This window comes from Ctenocephalides felis, unplaced genomic scaffold, assembly GCF_003426905.1.
Source record: "Ctenocephalides felis isolate EL2017-DRISC unplaced genomic scaffold, ASM342690v1 CF-g0.4_SCAFFOLD_03128, whole genome shotgun sequence".
NCBI classification, from domain to species: domain Eukaryota; kingdom Metazoa; phylum Arthropoda; class Insecta; order Siphonaptera; family Pulicidae; genus Ctenocephalides; species Ctenocephalides felis.
The window spans coordinates 1-20767 of NW_020539282.1; the positions used below are offsets into that span (position 1 = coordinate 1).

The 20767-nt window shown below is 34.5% G+C and overlaps 1 protein-coding gene across 1 annotated transcript; it reads left to right on the top strand.

Moving 5' to 3' along the window:
- The first annotated feature begins 239 nt into the window (after window positions 1–239).
- Window positions 240–1069, top strand: LOC113381860. The gene is made up of 2 exons (XM_026620524.1): window positions 240–786; window positions 834–1069. Exons 1-2 carry the CDS (start codon window positions 240–242, stop codon window positions 1067–1069), a joined length of 783 nt encoding a protein of 260 aa, XP_026476309.1.
- Window positions 1070–20767: the final 19698 nt, after the last annotated feature.

Here is a 20767-nt window from a genome sequence, read left to right on the forward strand (position 1 = left end):
TATATATATATATATATATATATATATATATATATATATATAGGATAAGGTTGCACAGCCCTGGCGCACTACGTCAGGTTGCGCGTCCCTGCCATGCACCGTTATCCTCTATGGTATAAAACCATAGCGCAGCAATACTCGGCCCTTCACTTGCCTACCGGAGCTCGCAGTGGACACAAGGAAGAGAAGAAGATAGTACCTCGCTACATTGGTGACCCCTGACGTGAGAATAGTCGAGCATGTCAAAACCGGAGAAGCCAGAGCAAATATCTTTCCCGCCATCGCAGGTCGAAAGAGTCGGTGTCAAAGTTCCGCCATTTTGGCCTGAAAAGGCTCAGCTATGGTTTGCTCAACTTGAGGGACAATTTGCGCTTTCGAATATATCAGCTGACACTACAAAGTTTTATGTAGCAATCGCATACTTAGAGACGCAATACGCAGCCGAGGTTGAAGACATTATTTTGAAACCACCAACAGAGAATAAGTATGAAACACTGAAATGTACTCTCATCAAGAGAGTATCGTTGTCAGAAGATCGCAAGTTAGAACAGTTACTGGACAGAGAAGAAATCGGCGACAGACGACCATCGCAGTTTTTGCGTCATTTGCGCGCACTAGGCGGGTCAAAAGTCGACGATAGTATTCTCAAGATATTGTGGATCAGGCGGCTACCAGAAAATATTCAAGCCATAATTTCGGCACACGACCATCTCGAGTTGGATAAAATAGCAGACATGGCAGATAAAATCGCCGATATAGTGTTGCAGCATCAAATCCAAGGAGTTAGTAAACAAATGCCATCCACGTCCAAAGAAATGAATCATCCATTTCAGAACAAATTTTGGAGCTTCAAAACCAGAACGCTACATTAAATTCAAAGATTGACTTGTTAGCTAAACAAGTTGAAGCCCTCACCCAAGCCAAGTACCGAACCTTACCATCGAGGTCGAAGGTCGTGCATCCATCTCCACGTGGCTATTGCCAGTACCACTCAAGATTTGGAGCTAAAGCACGGAAGTGTAATGAACCTTGTTCATTTAAATCTTTAAACTTAAACGACAGTCAATGAATGCGGCGCATGACTGTCAATTAATTAGTTCAACAAGCCGCCTATTAGTTGTTGGACAAAGCATCCAAACAAGAATTTTTAGTCGACACGGGCGCGGATCTTTGTGTATACCCTCGCAGAAAACTGAAAGGGCAGCATCCGCGTACCGAATATACGTTATATACGGCAAATGGTGCGAAAATGGCGACCTATGGGACAGTGCAATTAATTTTGAACTTCGGCCTTAAACGGAATTTTTCTTGGAAGTTTGTGATAGCCGACGTCGAAAAACCCATTATTGGAGCAGATTTCTTATCATTTTATAACTTATTGGTAGATCTGCGCAACAAACGGCTACTAGAGGGAGATACAAAAGCACAAATGATGGGAAAAGTAACAGATGCAGTCGTCCCAACTGTTAAAACCTTGCGAAAGGAGCACCACAGCCTATTGCAAGAATTTCCGGATATTACCAGACCTCAAGGAGCACCTCACAAAGTGAAGCATTCAACAACACACCACATCAATACAACACCAGGGCCTCCGATTTATTTTAAACCAAGACGGCTCAACGCGGAACGCCTTCAAATAGCTAAAACAGAATTTGAAGAAATGGTGAAGCTCGGAATCGCTCGACGATCAAACAGCCCCTGGGCCGCGCCGCTTCACATGGTACCTAAACGAAACCTCGGATGGCGCCTGTGCGGAGATTACAGGGCACTCAACGCTCGAACTATTCCAGACAGATACCCGGTAAAGCACATTTACGATTTTACGCAGCATCTTCAAGGAATGAAAGTTTTTTCCAAAATCGACTTGGTGAAGGCTTACAACCAAATTCCGGTCAACGAGGAGGACATACCAAAAACAGCAATTACGACTCCTTTCGGACTCTTCGAATTTCCTTATATGACCTTCGGACTTCGTAATGCAGGCCAAACCTTTCAAAGGTTTATCGACGAAGTCACACAAGGTATGGATTTTTGCTATGCTTATATCGACGATTTGCTAATTGCATCAAGAAACCAGGAAGAGCATGCAAGACATCTACGAAGCATTTTCGAAAGACTGCAGCAGTATGGTATCATAATCAACTGTGAGAAATGCATATTTAGTGTCCCGGAAATTGATTTTTTGGGATACACAGTCTCTAAAGATGGTATACGCCCAATTAAGGAACGAGTGGAAGCTCTTGTAAGAATCAAACCTCCTACTAACATACAAGAATTGCGCAGATTTCTAGGAATGATTAATTATTTTCGCCGATGCATTCCCCGTGCGGCTGAATTGCAAGCTCCATTTCAAAAACTGCTAGAAGGACCAAACGTTAAAAATAACACTATCATAGAATGGAACGAGCAACTACAGCAGGCTTTTATTAATTGCAAAGAAAGCCTATCAAATGCTACTCTTTTACATCATCCAGTGGTCAACGGCAAGTTAGCTTTATTTACAGACGCTAGTACAATTTCAATAGGAGCATCGCTGCAACAACAAATAGGGAAAACATGGCAACCACTAGCTTTCTTCTCGAAGAAAATTTCTAAACGCCAATGCGAATGGCCAACATACTACCGAGAACTTCTAGCAATCTTTGAAGCTATCCGACATTTTAGGCACTTTCTTGATGGACAACATTTCGTAGTATACACAGACCATAAACCGCTAACATTTGTCTTCCAACAGAAACAGGACAAATTGCCGCCAGTTCAACTGAATCAACTAACTTTCATAGCACAATTTACAACGGAAATAAAGCACATTGAAGGAAAAGAAAACGTCGTAGCTGATGCTTTATCCCGGATCGAAGAATTACATGTCTCGACGAATGCAGATTATAACATAATCGCAAAGGAACAACAAGATGACGCGGAACTGCAAAGCTGCCTAAAGAACAGTTCTTCGTTGGTCCTGAAGTCAGTACGTCTTCCGGGTACTACCATCAACGTATATTGCGATGTATCCACTAATATTCCAAGACCTTTCGTTCCGAAGACGTTAAGAAAACAAGTTTTTAACGCACTTCACAACCTAAGCCATCCTGGAAGAAATGCCACAGTGAAAATGGTATCCCAACGATTTGTTTGGCCGTCAGTGAACAAGGACTGTCGAGCCTGGACGAGGGAGTGCATTCCTTGTCAGCGCAGCAAAATTCATCGCCACACGCGAGCACCGCTTGGTAAATTTTTGCTTCCTACCCGACGATTTTCTCACATACATTTAGATCTGATCGGACCCTTTCCAAGCGCACGAGGATTCAAGTATTGCCTATCAGTAATATGTAGATTCACAAGGTGGCCAGAAGTCATCCCACTTCGAGATATAACAGCCGAGTCAGTGGCGCAAGCATTTATAGAGGGATGGATATCTCGCTTTGGCTGCCCCACTGAAGTAACGTGCGATCGCGGAGTCCAATTTAAATCCCGCCTATTTGACGCCATTGGTAAATTTACAGGGTCGAAAATAACTTACACCACAGCTTATCACCCCAGTGCAAACGGCATGGTCGAGCGTTTTCACAGATCCTTTAAATCAGCTATTATGTGCCACAACAATAAGAGCTGGCTGGATGCGTTGCCGCTAGTATTACTCGGATTGCGGTCTGTATGGAAGCAAGACTTGCAAGCTTCTCCAGCTGAAATGGTGTATGGCGAACCTCTTCGGCTTCCAGGAGAATTTTTCGAAGACCATCAGAACACACAAGACACACACCAGGTTCTCCAAAAACTTCGACAAACGGTCAAAACGCTCAAGGCAACGCCCGCTTCGAATCACGGAAATAATTACAGCTTTGTCCACCCGGATTTATCAACGGCCCGACAAATTTTTATCCGGGAAGACACCATAAGGACAGGATTACAACCGCCGTACACAGGACCATACGAAGTAGTGGGCCGTTCGGATAAAACTATGACAGTGATTAGAAACGGCAAGGAAACTAAGATATCGATCGATAGAGCAAAACCAGCCTATATATTCGAGCCAAACACACTCAGCGGGGGGGTGATATAGGATAAGGTTGCACAGCCCTGGCGCACTACGTCAGGTTGCGCGTCCCTGCCATGCACCGTTATCCTCTATGGTATAAAACCATAGCGCAGCAATACTCGGCCCTTCACTTGCCTACCGGAGCTCGCAGTGGACACAAGGAAGAGAAGAAGATAGTACCTCGCTACATATATATATATATATATATATATATATATGGAGGTGTAGTAGTCCTCCATATTAATACCAATATTGTGCAAATTGTAGTAATAATAAATTCCATAAAATATTATTTATATTTGGTTTATTTTAAGTATGATTAATATCCACGACACTATGTGTTGTCATATTTATCGTTAATAAAATGTGATTGGTATTTTCTTATTTATAATCGAAAAGAAAGGTTTCAAGAATGATACATTTTTAGTAAAATCGACAAGGGAGAAACAAAAGCCGTGTCCGATCTGACACTTGAATTTATTTTTGTTTTTTTTTCTATGCTGTCAATATATGGGCCAATCTGTCCAGTAACATGTGATGCGTGTTGACAAGCCGCGATGCGTGTTGGCAACCCGCTACATCACTCCGCCCTAATGAAAAAGATTGTTTCGCATCTCTGACTACCATTCTTGAACTTCCTTGTAAATTTCTTTTGGTTGAGATTGTGTGCTAAATTTTATTTGTTTGTGGCCGTGGCCGTTTTGAATACCGTGTTGGCTTGTTGAGTTTGTTGATTGCTTACGTGGCCTTTCGCTGGTGAGTTAGCGGTTGAGTAGATGTGGCCCTTCGCTGGTGAGTTAGCGGCTGAGTATATTTGACACTTCGCTGGTGAGTTAGCGGTTGAGTGTATGTGGCCCTTCGCTGGTGAGTTAGCGGTTGAGTGTATGTGGCCCTTCGCTGGTGAGTTAGCGGTTGATTGTATGTGGCCCTTCGCTGGTGAGTTAGCGGTTGATTGTATGTGGCCCTTCGCTGGTGAGTTAGCGGTTGATTGTATGTGGCCCCTCGCTGGTGAGTTAGCGGTTGAGTGTATGTGGCCCTTCGCTGGTGAGTTAGCGGTTGAGTGTATGTGGCGGTTGCCAAATTGTTTGCTCCCTGTCTGCTGCCATGGTGCTTATTATCGACTTATTTACCATGATAATAAGTGATTTATTGAGCACGTGTTGTTGTTGATCTTGAAGTGCGTGGTCGGAGTCTCAATTGTATGCTTAGAATGCTCTTCGAATTATGGAAGTTGTGAGCCATTTATAATAATTATTTATATTTTTAAAAATTCTTTTCTTAATAATTCTTGAGACTTCAATTTATTTTTTTTTCTTGTGCTACTTCAAAATATGTCTTGATCTTCTTACCTTCTTGTATGTGTGTTGCTAGTTCACTCTCGGGGTCACCAAAATATGGAGGTGTAGTAGTCCTCCATATTAATACCAATATTGTGCAAATTGTAGTAATAATAAATTCCATAAAATATTATTTATATTTGGTTTATTTTAAGTATGATTAATATCCACGACACTATGTGTTGTCATATTTATCGTTAATAAAATGTGATTGGTATTTTCTTATTTATAATCGAAAAGAAAGGTTTCAAGAATGATACATTTTTAGTAAAATCGACAAGGGAGAAACAAAAGCCGTGTCCGATCTGACACTTGAATTTATTTTTGTTTTTTTTTCTATGCTGTCAATATATGGGCCAATCTGTCCAGTAACATGTGATGCGTGTTGACAAGCCGCGATGCGTGTTGGCAACCCGCTACATATATATATACATGCACATGTATATGCACACCTACATACTCATACATACATATGCACATATCTATATATTAATGTATCCACAATTATACACATGAACATATATGCAAGTGTATGTGTATAGTGTACACACAAAAACATACATATAAGCACATATATGGATGTACATATATTATAACATACATACATGTATATATATACATATTCAAAAACTATTAGGATTAATTATTTTTAATCAGGTTTAAAAAATTTAAATATGAGTCATGAATGATATTGTGATCTGATCTTTTATTAACACTATTTGACGAATTCAAAAAGATTAAACTGCTTTCAGAAAAAAGTCTTTTAAAAGTACAATCCTCTCTATATAAAATATTGGGTTCAAAGGTGAAATTATGTGAGTTTTCGATGGAATGCTGGACAAGAGTACTTTGGAAATTTTGGCTTTTATGATGAGTGACGCTTAATTCGTGTTGTCTCATTCTCTTATGAATGTACTGTGATGTTTGGCCAATGTATTGTTTTTGACAATTTTTGCAAGGGATGGAATAAACTATGTTAGTATTGAATTTAGGAGGGTTGGTGGATTTAATTTTAGAAAACATTTCTTTAAAAGAATATAGAGCTGTTCCTGAAATGAAAATATTTTCTTCTTTGAGTAATTTGGCAAAATAATCAAATAAGCCTTCAATGTAAGGCATGCTGTGAAAAGTTGGTTTAATATTGTTGTCTTGGAATAACTTGGAGATGGATTGATAATTGTTACTTTTATGATAGGAAAGTCTTTTATTGGTAATGGAATTGATGAGGGTGAGGGGATATCCGTTTTCTAATAAAGTTTTAGTTAACTAAAAAGTTTAGTTAACTAAAACTTTATTAGAAAACGGATATCCCCTCACCCTAGTTTAGTTAACTAAAACTTTATTAGAAAACGGATATCCCCTCACCCTCATCAATTCCATTACCAATAAAAGACTTCCCTATCATAAAAGTAACAATTATCAATCCATCTCCAAGTTATTCCAAGACAACAATATTAAACCAACTTTTCACAGCATGCCTTACATTGAAGGCTTATTTGATTATTTTGCCAAATAACTCAAAGAAGAAAATATTTTCATTTCAGGAACAGCTCTATATTCTTTTAAAGAAATGTTTTCAAAAATTAAATCCACCACCCCTCCTAAATTCAATACTAACATAGTTTATTCCATCCCTTGCAAAAATTGTCAAAAACAATACATTGGCTAAACATCACAGTACATTCATAAGAGAATGAGACAACACGAATTAAGCGTCACTCATCATAAAAGCCGAAATTTCCAAAGTACTCTTGTCCAGCATTCCATCGAAAACTCACATAATTTCACCTTTGAACCCAATATTTTATATAGAGAGGATTGTACTTTTAAAAGCCTTTTTTCTGAAAGCAGTTTAATCTTTTTGAATTCGTCAAATAGTGTTAATAAAAGATCAGATCACAATATCATTCATGACTCATATTTAAATTTTTTAAACCTGATTAAAAATAATTAATCCTAATAGTTTTTGAATATGTATATATATACATGTATGTATGTTATAATATATGTACATCCATATATGTGCTTATATGTATGTTTTTGTGTGTACACTATACACATACACTTGCATATATGTTCATGTGTATAATTGTGGATACATTAATATATAGATATGTGCATATGTATATATGAGTATGTAGGTGTGCATATACATGTGCATGTATATATATATATATATATATATATATATATACATAATATTTCTCAACATTTACTAAAGCAATATTTCCTCTTGTTTCGTAAATTACCAAACAAGAGCCATAAAAAATCATTTTTGCCAAGAATTCCGTGCATTGTCCTTTACATCTGGCAGACAGAAATCTATATCAGTGTGTTTAAGTCTTGTGTAGTCGTAACATCTACAAATATCTTCCAACAAAATCGAGTGGTTTTATCAAAAAAATATTAGTGATATTAGTGATATATTACAAGTAAATAATTTTTGCTTCTCAATTTTATATAAAACCTTTTTTAGTTAAGTCTTATTACTCTTTACCCCGGTACATAATCCATTCCTTTATTAAAAAATTTTTTTCTCATTAATCTGTATTGACCATCGTTAATTAATGTTAATCAATATTTTAAAAAACATTGTATTTGACAGAATAAACCTGATGATGGAACGTACCTAGTTCCAAAACGTCGTATTAAACATCTTCAAAAAACAAATTGTTTTTTATTATTGGATTTACTGTTCGGAAAAGAAACAATCAATATATATATATATATATATATATACAGATTAAATAACAAAATTATTTATTCCATTAAACGTTTCGACACTTGATGTGTGTCATCAGTAATCCAAAAAAACATAACAAGTACAAAGTTGATGATAAATATAAATATATTAAAAGGAGGCAATTACACATACCAAACCAGGAAAAACAACAGAAAAAATTAATTATGATGTAAAATTGATTGAACACTAAATTTGTGTAAAATAATAAAATAATATTATATTAACAAACGAGAAATAGAAGGAGCACATATTGCCCTACTATATATAATGTCATTGATAGCGGTACATTGTGGGCATTGATCAAGGTTACAACGCAAGTGTAGTCACGCACGTGTAATGAAGGAGTGGGAGCGAGTTGTGAGAACGAACTCAATGTGTTACAATTGGGTAATTCTATCCCGCGTGCTCGTATTGTGCCTAGAAAATTCCGCGTGTTCGTATTGTGCTTTCATACGCGAATATTGTGAGTAAAGTTTTTTACAGTTTGTGTATAACAAATTTTATTAAAATGGAGGTAAGTTGTTAAATTGAAGTAAGGATAAATATAAACAAATATTTAGTTAAGTATCATTAAAATTTGTTGGCAGCCTACATGGGATGTCGTAATTTACGATAAGGAGGATAAATTTGGACATACACCTTCTTCGTGGGCTCTCAACGCCCAGAAAACAAAATATTTGTGACCAACAAATATTTCTGCATTAAAAGTTCAAAAAATGATCAAGAAGTGGATGCCCCTTCCTGATACTATCAAATATAAAATTGTCACGGGAAGATGTTTAGCTACATCTTCCAATTATGAACAAAAGTGTATGAAGCGAGGGCTGAGTTCACATCATGTGTTGATAGTGAACAGGAGAAGATAGTGAACGAAGAAACATAGGATATTCCCAATATAGAGCAACTACAAGGTACATTATTTAATATCTTCATAACATATCATTTAACAAAACATTCATGCTAATATTTATTGCAGAAATTATATGTGAAATTGAACAAGGAGAAATAGAGGAGAGTCCCAATATGGATGTGGGTACATTATTTATAATTTATATATTTAAATTATTTATTAAAATCTTTTAAATCCCAATAAATAAATTATAGTTGCAGAGAGCAAATTGTATAGTATAATGAATACTCTATCTAAATTAACATACGAGATTAACGAAATGAAGGAAGATGTGAAAGAGCTTTTATCATATAAGAGGGCTTCTGAAGCATCAAAGCTGGATGCTCCAGAACAAACACTTTTTAAGCTTCCCATAATGTCAGATTTTGAGATGCTTTAGATAGAAGCGAAGCTTGTAGATAAGCAAGCATTGAGAGATTTGGTAAAAAAAATGTAAAAATGGAGATGAATTTTCGGTTGAATTAACAAATTTTTATTTGCATACGCGAATATTGTGAGTAAAGTTTTTTACAGTTTGTGTATAACAAATTTTATTAAAATGGAGGTAAGTTGTTAAATTGAAGTAAGGATAAATATAAACAAATATTAATAATATTAGTTAAGTATCATTAAAATTTGTTGGCAGCCTACATGGGATGTCGTAATTTACGATAAGGAGGATAAATGTGGACATACACCTTCTTCGTGGGCTCTCAATGTCCAGAAAACAAAATATTTGTGACCAACAAATATTTCTGCATTAAAAGTTCAAAAAATGATCAAGAAGTGTATGCCCCTTCCTGATACTATCAAATATAAAATTGTCACGGGAAGATGTTTAGCTACATCTTCCAATTATAAACAAATAAAAGTGTATGAAGCGAGGGCTGAGTTCATATCATGTGTTGATAGTGAACAGGAGAAGATAGTGAACAAAGAAACAGAGGATATTCCCAATATAGAGCAACTACAAGGTACATTATTTAATATCTTCATAACATATCATTTAACAAAACATTCATGCTAATATTTATTGCAGAAATTATATGTGAAATTGAACAAGGAGAAATAGAGGAGAGTCCCAATATGGATGTGGGTACATTATTTATAATTTATATATTTAAATTATTTATTAAAATCTTTTAAATCCCAATAAACAAATTCTAGTTGCAGAGAGCAAATTGGATAGTATAATGAATACTCTATCTAAATTAACATACGAGATTAATGAAATGAAGGAAGATATGAAAGAGCTTTTATCATATAAGAGGGCTTCTGAAGCATCAAAGCTGGATGCTCCAGAACAAACACTTTTTAAACTTCCCATAACCTCAGATTTTGAGATGCTTGAGATAGAAGCGAAGCTTGTAGATAAGCAAGAATTGAGAGATTTGGTAAAATAAAAAAAAAATTAAAAATGAAGATGAATTTTCAGTTTAATTAACAATTTTTTATTCGCAGGCGTTACAATTGTCACTAGTTGGTGGTGAGTCAATAAAGCAAATGGTGACACTTATTTTAAAAAAAGCACTCTCGAGAGCATTGGAAAGGTCCTATTCAAGTAAGGGCAGGAAATGGAAGAGAAATTTTTCTTCACTGCTACTATACAGTTGTGTATTAGGCATGTACATGCATATACAAATATGTATGCGCATATGTAAATAATCTCATATATGAATATTTGAACATATTTACAAACCAAAACATAAAGGTTCTAAATTTTATGCATATATAATATATTTAGAAATTATGCATGTATATTCATATTTATATTTTGGCATAGATGCAGTGCGTTTAAAATTCCGTGAATCTTCGGACTTGATAATTACACAACATATAAGCTCCTCTCTAGCCTCATCAAGAGACTGGAAAGGAGGAAAAAGAGAAAAAATGGCTGCAAAAGACACAGATATAAAATTTTTTAATATTAACTTAATTTGATTTTCATTTATTCACTAAAATGAGTTATACTGGTTTTTTATAGTCATATTTTATATATTATTATAGTCATATTTTATATATATGTTGATAGTTGATATATGTTGATATATGTTTAATAATTATAAATTTGTTATTATATTTGAATTGAATTGAAAAAAAAAATTTAAAATCAGCCAATTCAGATGACAAGATACAATAAAAAAGCAATAAATAAAAATAATAAAACTGAACATCGCCAGCCTGATCTTGATAATATTTTTTATTAAAAACTGGTGTAAAAGTGATGAACAATTCCTTACGGGAAAATAAGCCAATTCAGATGACAAGAAACAATAAAAAAGCGATGGATAAGAATAATAAAACTATACAGCGCCAGTCTAATCTCGCATAATATTCTTTACTAAAAACTGGTGGAAAAGTGATAAACAATGTCTTAAGGGAAAATAAATCAATTCAGGTGACAAGATACAATGAATAAAAATAATAAAACTAAACAGCGCCAGTCTAATCTTCATAATATTCTTTACTTAAAACTGGTGTAATAGTGATAAACAATGTCTTACAGGAAAATAAGCCAATTCAAATAACAATAAAAAAGCAATCGATAACAATAATAAAACTATACAGCGCCAGTCTGAAAGAGCTTGGTAGCGACAACGAGGGGTAAATTTATAAAAGATGTGTTTTACGCTGTTTTAGTGTTTCTGCATTCAAACGTGATGTACTACAGTGATTACCAACGTGCGGTACAGGCCGCACCAAATGGCAATTTGAAAATCATTTCATTTCAAACCTTTAATAAGAAAAACTTGATTGTACAATTGTACAAAAAAAATATTTAAATATAATTTTATTTGACTTTACTGCCAAACGTTTCAAATCAACTGGATAAATAGCATTATAGAGATAAGAGAGTCAATTTCTTCATTTTGAACAAAGGATTTGTAAGTTCATATTGAGAACAGTAAAGCCATCTATTTTGTCTTATATAAATTAAGTTAAAAACAGTAGATAGGGTCTAGAATATAGTGAATATATAATAAATTTGTAAGTAAACCATAAAATTTATTTGTATTACTTGAAACATTTAAATAAATAGACCATTTTGTCAAGTGAAAATTTTCTTCTAATTTAAATAATTTAATACAATAATACAAATTTCTAACTTATTATTTTTTAGCCCAAAATAAAATGAACGGATCAAGCAAAACAATAATTCGTCAAAATTTTGCAATTCGTTCAAAATCACAATGAGCAGATACTCTTTTGTCTTTGATGTCAGCAGTCCTTGAGCAACGAATCAATGAAATTTGAAGGTGAAACATCGCAATCATGTAAATACAGATTTGAGTTACTGTAAAACTTTAAAGGAAAAATTTGACAAAAAAACAACATTGCCATATCACCACATCTTTCTGCATAAATGTTGTTCTGTAAAATATTAGGAGGCATCACTAAATCCCAAGCTATACTAAAATCACTAAATCCCACTACTTAGAGTTGAATAATATACCAATGAAAATATAATATTTTGTGCGGCAGATGATACCTTTTATGTAATTTTTTTTTGCATAATTTAATTGGCAATCAAAATAATATACATTTTTTAAGACAATATGATGTTGGTTTTTATATAATGGGCAAGAAAAATGACTGCTTAAAGTTGATGAAACATGTGAATCCTGAAATGGCTATTGTCCATCGTGTAATTCACAAGGAACACTTAGTAGCTAAATATATACCGCCTGTTCTAAATGAGGTATGAACATGAAGTTATAAAACGCATTAATACTATTAACCTGGGAACGACTGCCGCATATATGCGTCGTGCGCAAATCATCAAACTTTAGCAAATTTTTGAACTTAAATTGCCAGCAAGGACTAAATGCGTTTTTCTTCTAAATATAAATATATAGTATCACTTATCCATCGTCAGATTATTTTTCGAACAAATGTTAAGAAAGGAGACAAATCGTACATCAAAAATGTCAAAAAAAATGGAAAAAAGCTTTCCATTGAATCCCTTCCATCGCTTTTTAATTTGTTTGTAAACTTGTGAAAAAGACAACAAACATAACGTGCAAAGTGCTGAAACACCTACAGTAACTACATTGAACAGTTTTTTTGCAATCTGCCAAAGCGATCAATTTGCATGAACTTTGCTTTACTTGGAGATGCTACGTTATTAACTTCCCGTAGGGTAAGTTATAGTAATCGTCCAAAAATCGAAATCAAAAATTTTTACATTTCTCGACGTTTTGAAGGTTTCTGAACATTTTGGCATACTTCAGAAAAAATGGATGTGTGTGTGTGTGTGTGTGTGTTTTGTATGTCCGCTTTTTTTCGTCCACGTTTTCGGGCGCACGGATCAACCGATTTGAATGGTTTAAAAAACATTCGATTCCTATTGATAGGGAGATGTGCTGATTAGTTTTTGGCAAAGGCAGGTCCAGCCGTTACGGAGATATGGAGCAAAAAGTGCAAATAATAGAAAGCGAGTTTTTGAGAGAACGGATCAACCGATTTGAATAGTTTGAAAAACATTCGATTCCTATTGATAGGGAGATGTGCTGATTAGTTTTTGGCTAAGCGTCCGAATTAAATGATTCAAAGAACTTTCTGCTTGTTTCAACAAAATAATTGATTTTGGAAAAAAAAAAATTTTGTTTCTGATTTTTTTTTCAAAAAATTTTTTTTGTAATTTTGGACTAAAAATTCAAAAAATCACCCAGGCTAAGCACAGTCTAAGCGCCACTCTGGTACAAATGTTTACGCAAGTGCGTTTAGACTGTTTATATACTGGAGCACTTTTCCAATTTTGTGAAAACTATTGAAAAATGTAAAAATGCCGCCAAGCTAAGCACAGTATAAGTGAAACTGTAACTATGCGGGAGCACTTTTTCAATTTTGTGTAAATTTCGGAGATCTAGTAAAGAAAACTAAAAAAAAATAACATTTGGCGGTCAACAATAATCATTAGACATTAGACATATGCATATCAAATTATCAGATATTTTATAGAGATTTTAACAATAAGTATAAGTTTTGTTAACATTCCTATGGGTTCCGTACCAGTGTTTATCCGTTAGACGACGACGCGGCGCTTACGCGCTTCGATATTCAGTCTCTATGCATTTAAAGCAGTACGATTGCTTTGAAAAAAAGTTCAGAATTTCCAAAATATTTCAAAATAAATTTTTCAACAAAAAGTAAGTTTCTGTCAAAAATTTATAGTTTCTCAAAAATCAATTTTATCAGAGTAAATTTTTTCAAAAATGTTAATCTTTTTAAAAAAAATAATTTCTGGTACGGGAAGTTCCAGCAATTTGCCTTAAGGCACGATGCCATGCGCCCCACTAGTTATATTTGGAATGCTTCGTCGAAGAATTTTCAAAGACGGAAAAAAGGCGATGCGGTTTCTTGGTATCCAGATGTGCGTTCTACTGAAGCTCTTGGTCGAATGTATACAGTTCATTCAAAGAATAATGAATGTTTCTATTTGCGGTTGTTGCTGATAAATGTGCGTGGGCCAACGTCATTTGAGTCACTACGAACTGTTAATGGTGTAATATTCCCAACATATCGTGCTGCATGTTAATAATTGAAATTATTAGAAAACGATAGTCATTGGGATACGACAATCGCTGAAGCCATTATCTCTGCATCTCCAAGTAAGATACGCACATTATTCGCTATCCTAATTTCGACATGTTTTCCATCAAATCCATGTAACCTATGGCACAAATACAAAATACAAGGACAATATGTCAGAAGATAGTTTACATCAAATTCGTGTCAGTTCCAGAAATTACGATATTAAGATAAATGAAAGGAGGTACATAATCGTGCTTTACTCTTGATCGAAGGTATGTGTTACTTCATGTGCGGTGATTTATTTATCAGGTTAGGAATGTCAGCACCATATCGTGAAATGAATGACGCATTTAATCAAGAATTGGAACGGAAACGTAAATATGATCACCAGGATTTAGATTTAGTAGTTCAAACGAATGTACCCCTGTTGAATTGCCAACAAAAGAAAGTTTGTGATACTTAATAAAGGCAATCGATAATGAAAGTTGTGGTTTATATGTCCTAGATGCGCCTGGCGGAACTGGCACAACATTCCTCATCTCATTAGTTTTAGCAACTGTTCAGGCAAGAACTAACATAGCGTTTGTAGTTGCTTCTTTTGGAATAGCAGCCACATTGTTAAATAAACGCTTGCCTCAAATCGTCAAATCTATGGCGCTATTTTAAGAAACTGCATCTGACAACAAACATGAAAGTTACATATCTAATAATACATCTGCTGTAGATTTTTCGGAGCAATTGCTGACTATCGGTAATGGTCAAGTACCTGTCGATGAATCGAGCGGATAATATCATTTCCAAACAATTTCTGTAATTTTGTCTCATCAAAAGTCGAACTTATCAATAATGTATTTCCAGAAATTATTTCTAACTATAAAAATAATGTATGGTTGAGTGAGCGAGCAATTTTAGCAGCTAAGAATAAAAGGAGTTATCTACATAAAATGTAGATAACCCCTAAACTACATAATTCAAAATAAGATCATTGGAACAATGCATACATTCAAATCTACTGCGTCACAAATGAAGATGAAGGCACCAACTATCAAATTAAATTTTTAAACTCTTTGGACGTGCCTGGCTTAACACCGCACAATTTACGCCTAAAGGTTGGCTCTATAGTAATCATGCTTCGAAACATAAACCAACCAAAATTGTGCAACAGTACGCGTTTGGTGATTAGACAATTAATTAACAATGTAATTTACGCTACGAAAATGATAGAAAAATTCAAATGTAAGGAAGTTCTCATTCCGAGGATACCGATGATCCCAACCGATATCCCGTTTGAATTTAAAAGACTTCAATTTCAGATGCGCCTTGTCTTTGCCATGACCATCAACAAATCACAAAACTAATTCTTAAAAGGTTGTGGTTTAAATCTAGAACATTCATGTTTTTTCCACGGTCAATTATACGTGGCATGTTTACGGGTCGGAAGACCATCTGCGTTTGTTTGATTTTGCGACTGATAATAAAACAAAAAATGTCGCGTATCACCAGGTACTTAAATGAAGAGCAACCTATGTACTAAAATACAGAAATAGTTATGAATGATTAATATTGGTATTTTATTTTATTTTTTCCAATTAAAAAAATAACTGCTTATTTGTTGCCATTAAGGCGGAACAAAGCTCGCCGGGTCAGCTAATTTAAAATAAAAGTGGAACACGTCCACGTAGAAGACGTTCATTTTTCTAAAAAATATAAAAATAGGAATTTAACAAATTACTAAGTGTGCGGAATCTTGTATAGTCAAAAATCTTGTGGGACGATGAATATGCATATATTTAACATAATAGTAGAAAGAAAAAATACGAAAGTATAATTAGAAGGAAAATACCTTGATGTACTTATCATTATAGCGATATAGTAATTGATTTACATAATTTTACATTCAAATTACCACATTGGAAATGGTATATTTGTCTGCATTGTTGATTTGTATTTGAGTGATGGGAGTTTTGAATTATAAATATTGGCTAAAACCAAATAAAATACTATTATACCTTACGCATTTTATAAAGTGTTGTTTAATGAATATTTAAAATCAGTTAAATGTAATTTATTGCATTGGAATTAATTATCCTTCTAGAATATCTCGGAAGCTCTTAATCGGAATAGGAATGACAATTCGATATGAATGCAAGAATAATCTTAACCAAATAATAACGGAATGAAGCTAACATTTACATGCTTTACCTAAGCCTTAAATATATAATTGGACTATCCAGTTTACTTTTTATCGATAAGAATTTCACTCACAAATGAATCACATTTAGTTATTTTAAAGGAAAAGAATTGACAATCGTTGGATTACACAAAATTCGAAAACGAAGATTCTGAAAGTAAAGTAATCAAAATGAATAAATTTTTCGCCGATATAGCGATATATCTCCCGATTCTTTAATAGTCATATATTGCGATGGTAAACCAGCATATACGGGCAAAAAAATAAAATTTTACGATTATTCGAAATGCACTTAAACAAGCTCCTGCTTTGGTTTGTGTGCCTTGTCTACCAACAAACTTCCACTTCAGCATTTATTTAACTATTTAGACAAATCATTGACCACTTGACAACAACAAAAAATGGTATATTAAGTAAACAACTTGAAATGTGTAAAAATATTCCGAAGTAACAACTAATTTACTTATTTTTATTGTATGATAAAATTCAATATAATTTATCATTTCTTGTGTACTTACAGCCGGTTACAAACTTCGAAACAATCGCGCTTGAAAATTTGGTTGATTTAACTTCTATTGAATCGAGGCAAGTTATTTAGCCTTAGGCACAAGCTGAGGCATTTCTGGTGAGGTAGCAGCTGATTTGGCTAACATGAAACTAGGGCCAAATGCACATTCTGGCTGGCTCACAAAGGCTAGTAGGTATTGAAGTGACTAAAATTCCTGTCCACGCTATGCCACTGAAAGGCATGTTCGATCACTGGAATATAAAGGCGACAACGCTTTGTGAAAGCATTGCTAAATTTGCACTGTTCTTTGGCACTTGATGAAAGTTATGACATTAGCGACACAGCACAACTCGCTATATCTATACGTGGTATTGACACTAAATTCAATATTATTGAAGAGTTTTGTTATCTGGTTCCAATGCAAGAGACTACAACCTCTTCAATAAAAATATTGTTAATATATCAACAGATGGGGCACCCACTATATCAATGTAGAATTAGCGGAAAGACTTTTCCTAAACATAAAAAAACCACAGGAAAAGAAATATTTGTTAATCACTGCATAATTTATCAAATAAAATGTGTGCAAAGAAATTAAATTTACTCCATGATACAGCACCAGTAAATAAATTACTAAATTTTATGAAGTCACAGGGGTTCAAATCACCGTTAGTTTGAATTCCTACGCAATTTGGAAATCATGCCGATTTAATCTACAATACCGAAGTGCACTGGCTCAGTAGAGGTGCAGTGTTGAAAAGAGTTTATAACCTTTAATGCGAAATACAAATGTTCGCGGGAGAAAAAAGTAAAAAAGCATACAACCGCGTCTTTTCAGCGATAAAACCAATTCAGGGAATTAAAACTAACATCAAGCACAAGAGCTTGTGAAGATGGTGATACAAATTCTATTTTGAGGATGGGCCCATCTAATAGAAACTGTTTGATGAAATTAACATTTCAGAATTGAGTATGACAAGAGGAAATACAGCATAACTGGCTTTGAGAAAGTCTGCGAGAGAAGTTTGTTGATCTTGCTTTGGTATTTATCATTAAAAGAATTCGAGGCTATTTTAAAAAAATTCTTAGAAATGGTCGAATTTACAAACTTCAGGTTAACTTGTTGGCGAGCAAGGAACTGAACTACTATATGATCCTCCACATGAATTAAATTTTTTTTTATTATATGTAACTTTCATTTTGTAGCTTTCATACAACACAAACGAACAGAAAAGGACATCGTGAAAACGTATAGTCCGAGAGCCAGGTGCAAATTTGGTTAATTATTTCTTCTCGATAGATAATTGGCGATACGCATCAGACAACAGTATCATAAAGCCCTATGACCGCCAGCTGCGGCACAGTGGGGGGGGGGGTGAGCAGTTGTAACCTCCCACGCTTGAAGAAAAAAAAATCTTCTCGGCTAAAAGTTTATCAAGTTATAGCTAACCTAATACTCAACAAAAAAAAAGTCAGCTGGTTATAACATAGTGCATTGTACGTCAGCTGATGGCTAGATCATGGGAAGAAAAATCTTCACTTTCAGTGATATCCTCTCGGTTAAAAAATTACCAGATGATAGCTTATATGGAACAATTGATAAATATATACGTCAGCTGGCTGTATCTCGGTGGAAAAATCGTCAGCTGATACTTTGAAGGTCGTTACGTAGAAGTTAGCCAGAAGCATTTATTGACTATTTAAAGGCATCAGCTGACCAGGTTTCCCTCGACTTATTGCTAGCTGATTTTTTTTATTCATCACAATATTATATTTAAAATCAGCTCACAAATTTTCGTGTGGGAGGAAATGGAAATGACGCCTCTTTGCAATGCTCGAGAATCGTGGAGCTGCGAATGCAACGTGATTTATTTGGACAACTACTTCAAATCTCTTTAAAAAGGAACTTGATTTAGATAAAGTTCTCACGCATCCTTTAACACCGATACCACTGTCTCTCTTCCACCTTGATGGCAATATGTGTAAAACACAAAAATCCACATTAATGGCTCTGTTAGAGAAGTATGAACATTCTGAGCCACCAGAAAATACAGATCTTATAGTGTATGACGGGTATTTTATGTTACATCAGATGAAAGATGTACCTCTTAGCTTTGGAAATATTTCAAAAAAGTACTGAAAATGATATGTGCAACCACAGCTAAGATCATATACATTGCCTTCGACAGATATATTTTCCATCAAAAAAGACACAGAACACAAACTACGAGGCATGGAGCAAGCAAACTTCCATATCGAAGGCCCTGACCAAGTGCGAAAAAAAGATTTTTCTCTTGAGCTGAAGAACGTTAATTTTAAGGAAGCACTGGTACTTTTAGTTTCTTATTGAAAATTGGGAAGAAGATTATATGTGGCCGTATATAAAGGATAAAACAGTTTATGTGAGTGCAGACTCTTGTTTTCGATTCATAGTTAATGACTCAAAAGTTATAAAAACTCGTGTTGAAAAATTTTCGTGCCCGGCTCACGAAGAAGCAGACACAAAAATGATTTCCATGTCTACAACATTGATATTAATGCAAACGTGACGATTCGTTGTTCCGACACTGACGTGTTAATAATTATGTTAGCTAACATGGCTAATATATCAGAAAATATCAAAATTTGCATGGTAGTTGGAGTTGGAAAAGCCCAAAGATTTATAAATGTTACTCAATTATACGAATCTTTAGGATCTGATTTGAGCGCAGCACTTCCGGCATTTCACGCATTCACAAGGGTGTGATTTTAACCCGGCCTTTTTTCGAAAGGGAAAAAAAACGACCATTTTCAATAATGGCTAAATCGAATGATTTCATCGAGTGTTTCATCCAAATGTCAAAATCATAGAGAATAGAGACAATATTTTTGAGAAAATTCAAGAGTTTGTTTGCCATATGTATGGATTAAATCGTCTGAAAAAGGTCAATGAGGCAGAGTAGTGTTTGAAAAAACATATAAATTCTTGGATACGGAGACATTCAAGTTACCAAAGAAAGGTATTGATGGCTCTTCTCTACCACCTTGCGGGTCAAAGCTATATCAGCAATTTTTAAGAGAGCATGCTATATTGCTCAAATTTGGTCAAATGCACACTTGAAGGTTCCAACTTCTGATGATCCGGAAGACTATGGTTGGGAAGAAATTGACAATAAATATGATTTTACCTGGTTCTTTGGAAGTCAGTTACCAACATCGACTGATGAAATAACTATCCAGCCCGAAAAAGGTAACATTTTATTATCATATTGACAATGACTCGGACAATGAATCAGAGAGAGATAGTTGTGACTCAAGCCAAAGCGAAGCCGAAAATGATTGAATAACATTGTCATTCGAATTGTAATTTGTCATAATTTATTTATAATAAATATTTTTTTATCAAGTAACTAGTTGATTTATACTAAGCAAATTGATTATTGAAATATTGGAATATATCTAAAATTATATGATTATATACTTATAAGTCTAAAAAATATTGATATAGAATATTTGTTTCATCTCAACACTCATATTGGAGTGCTATGC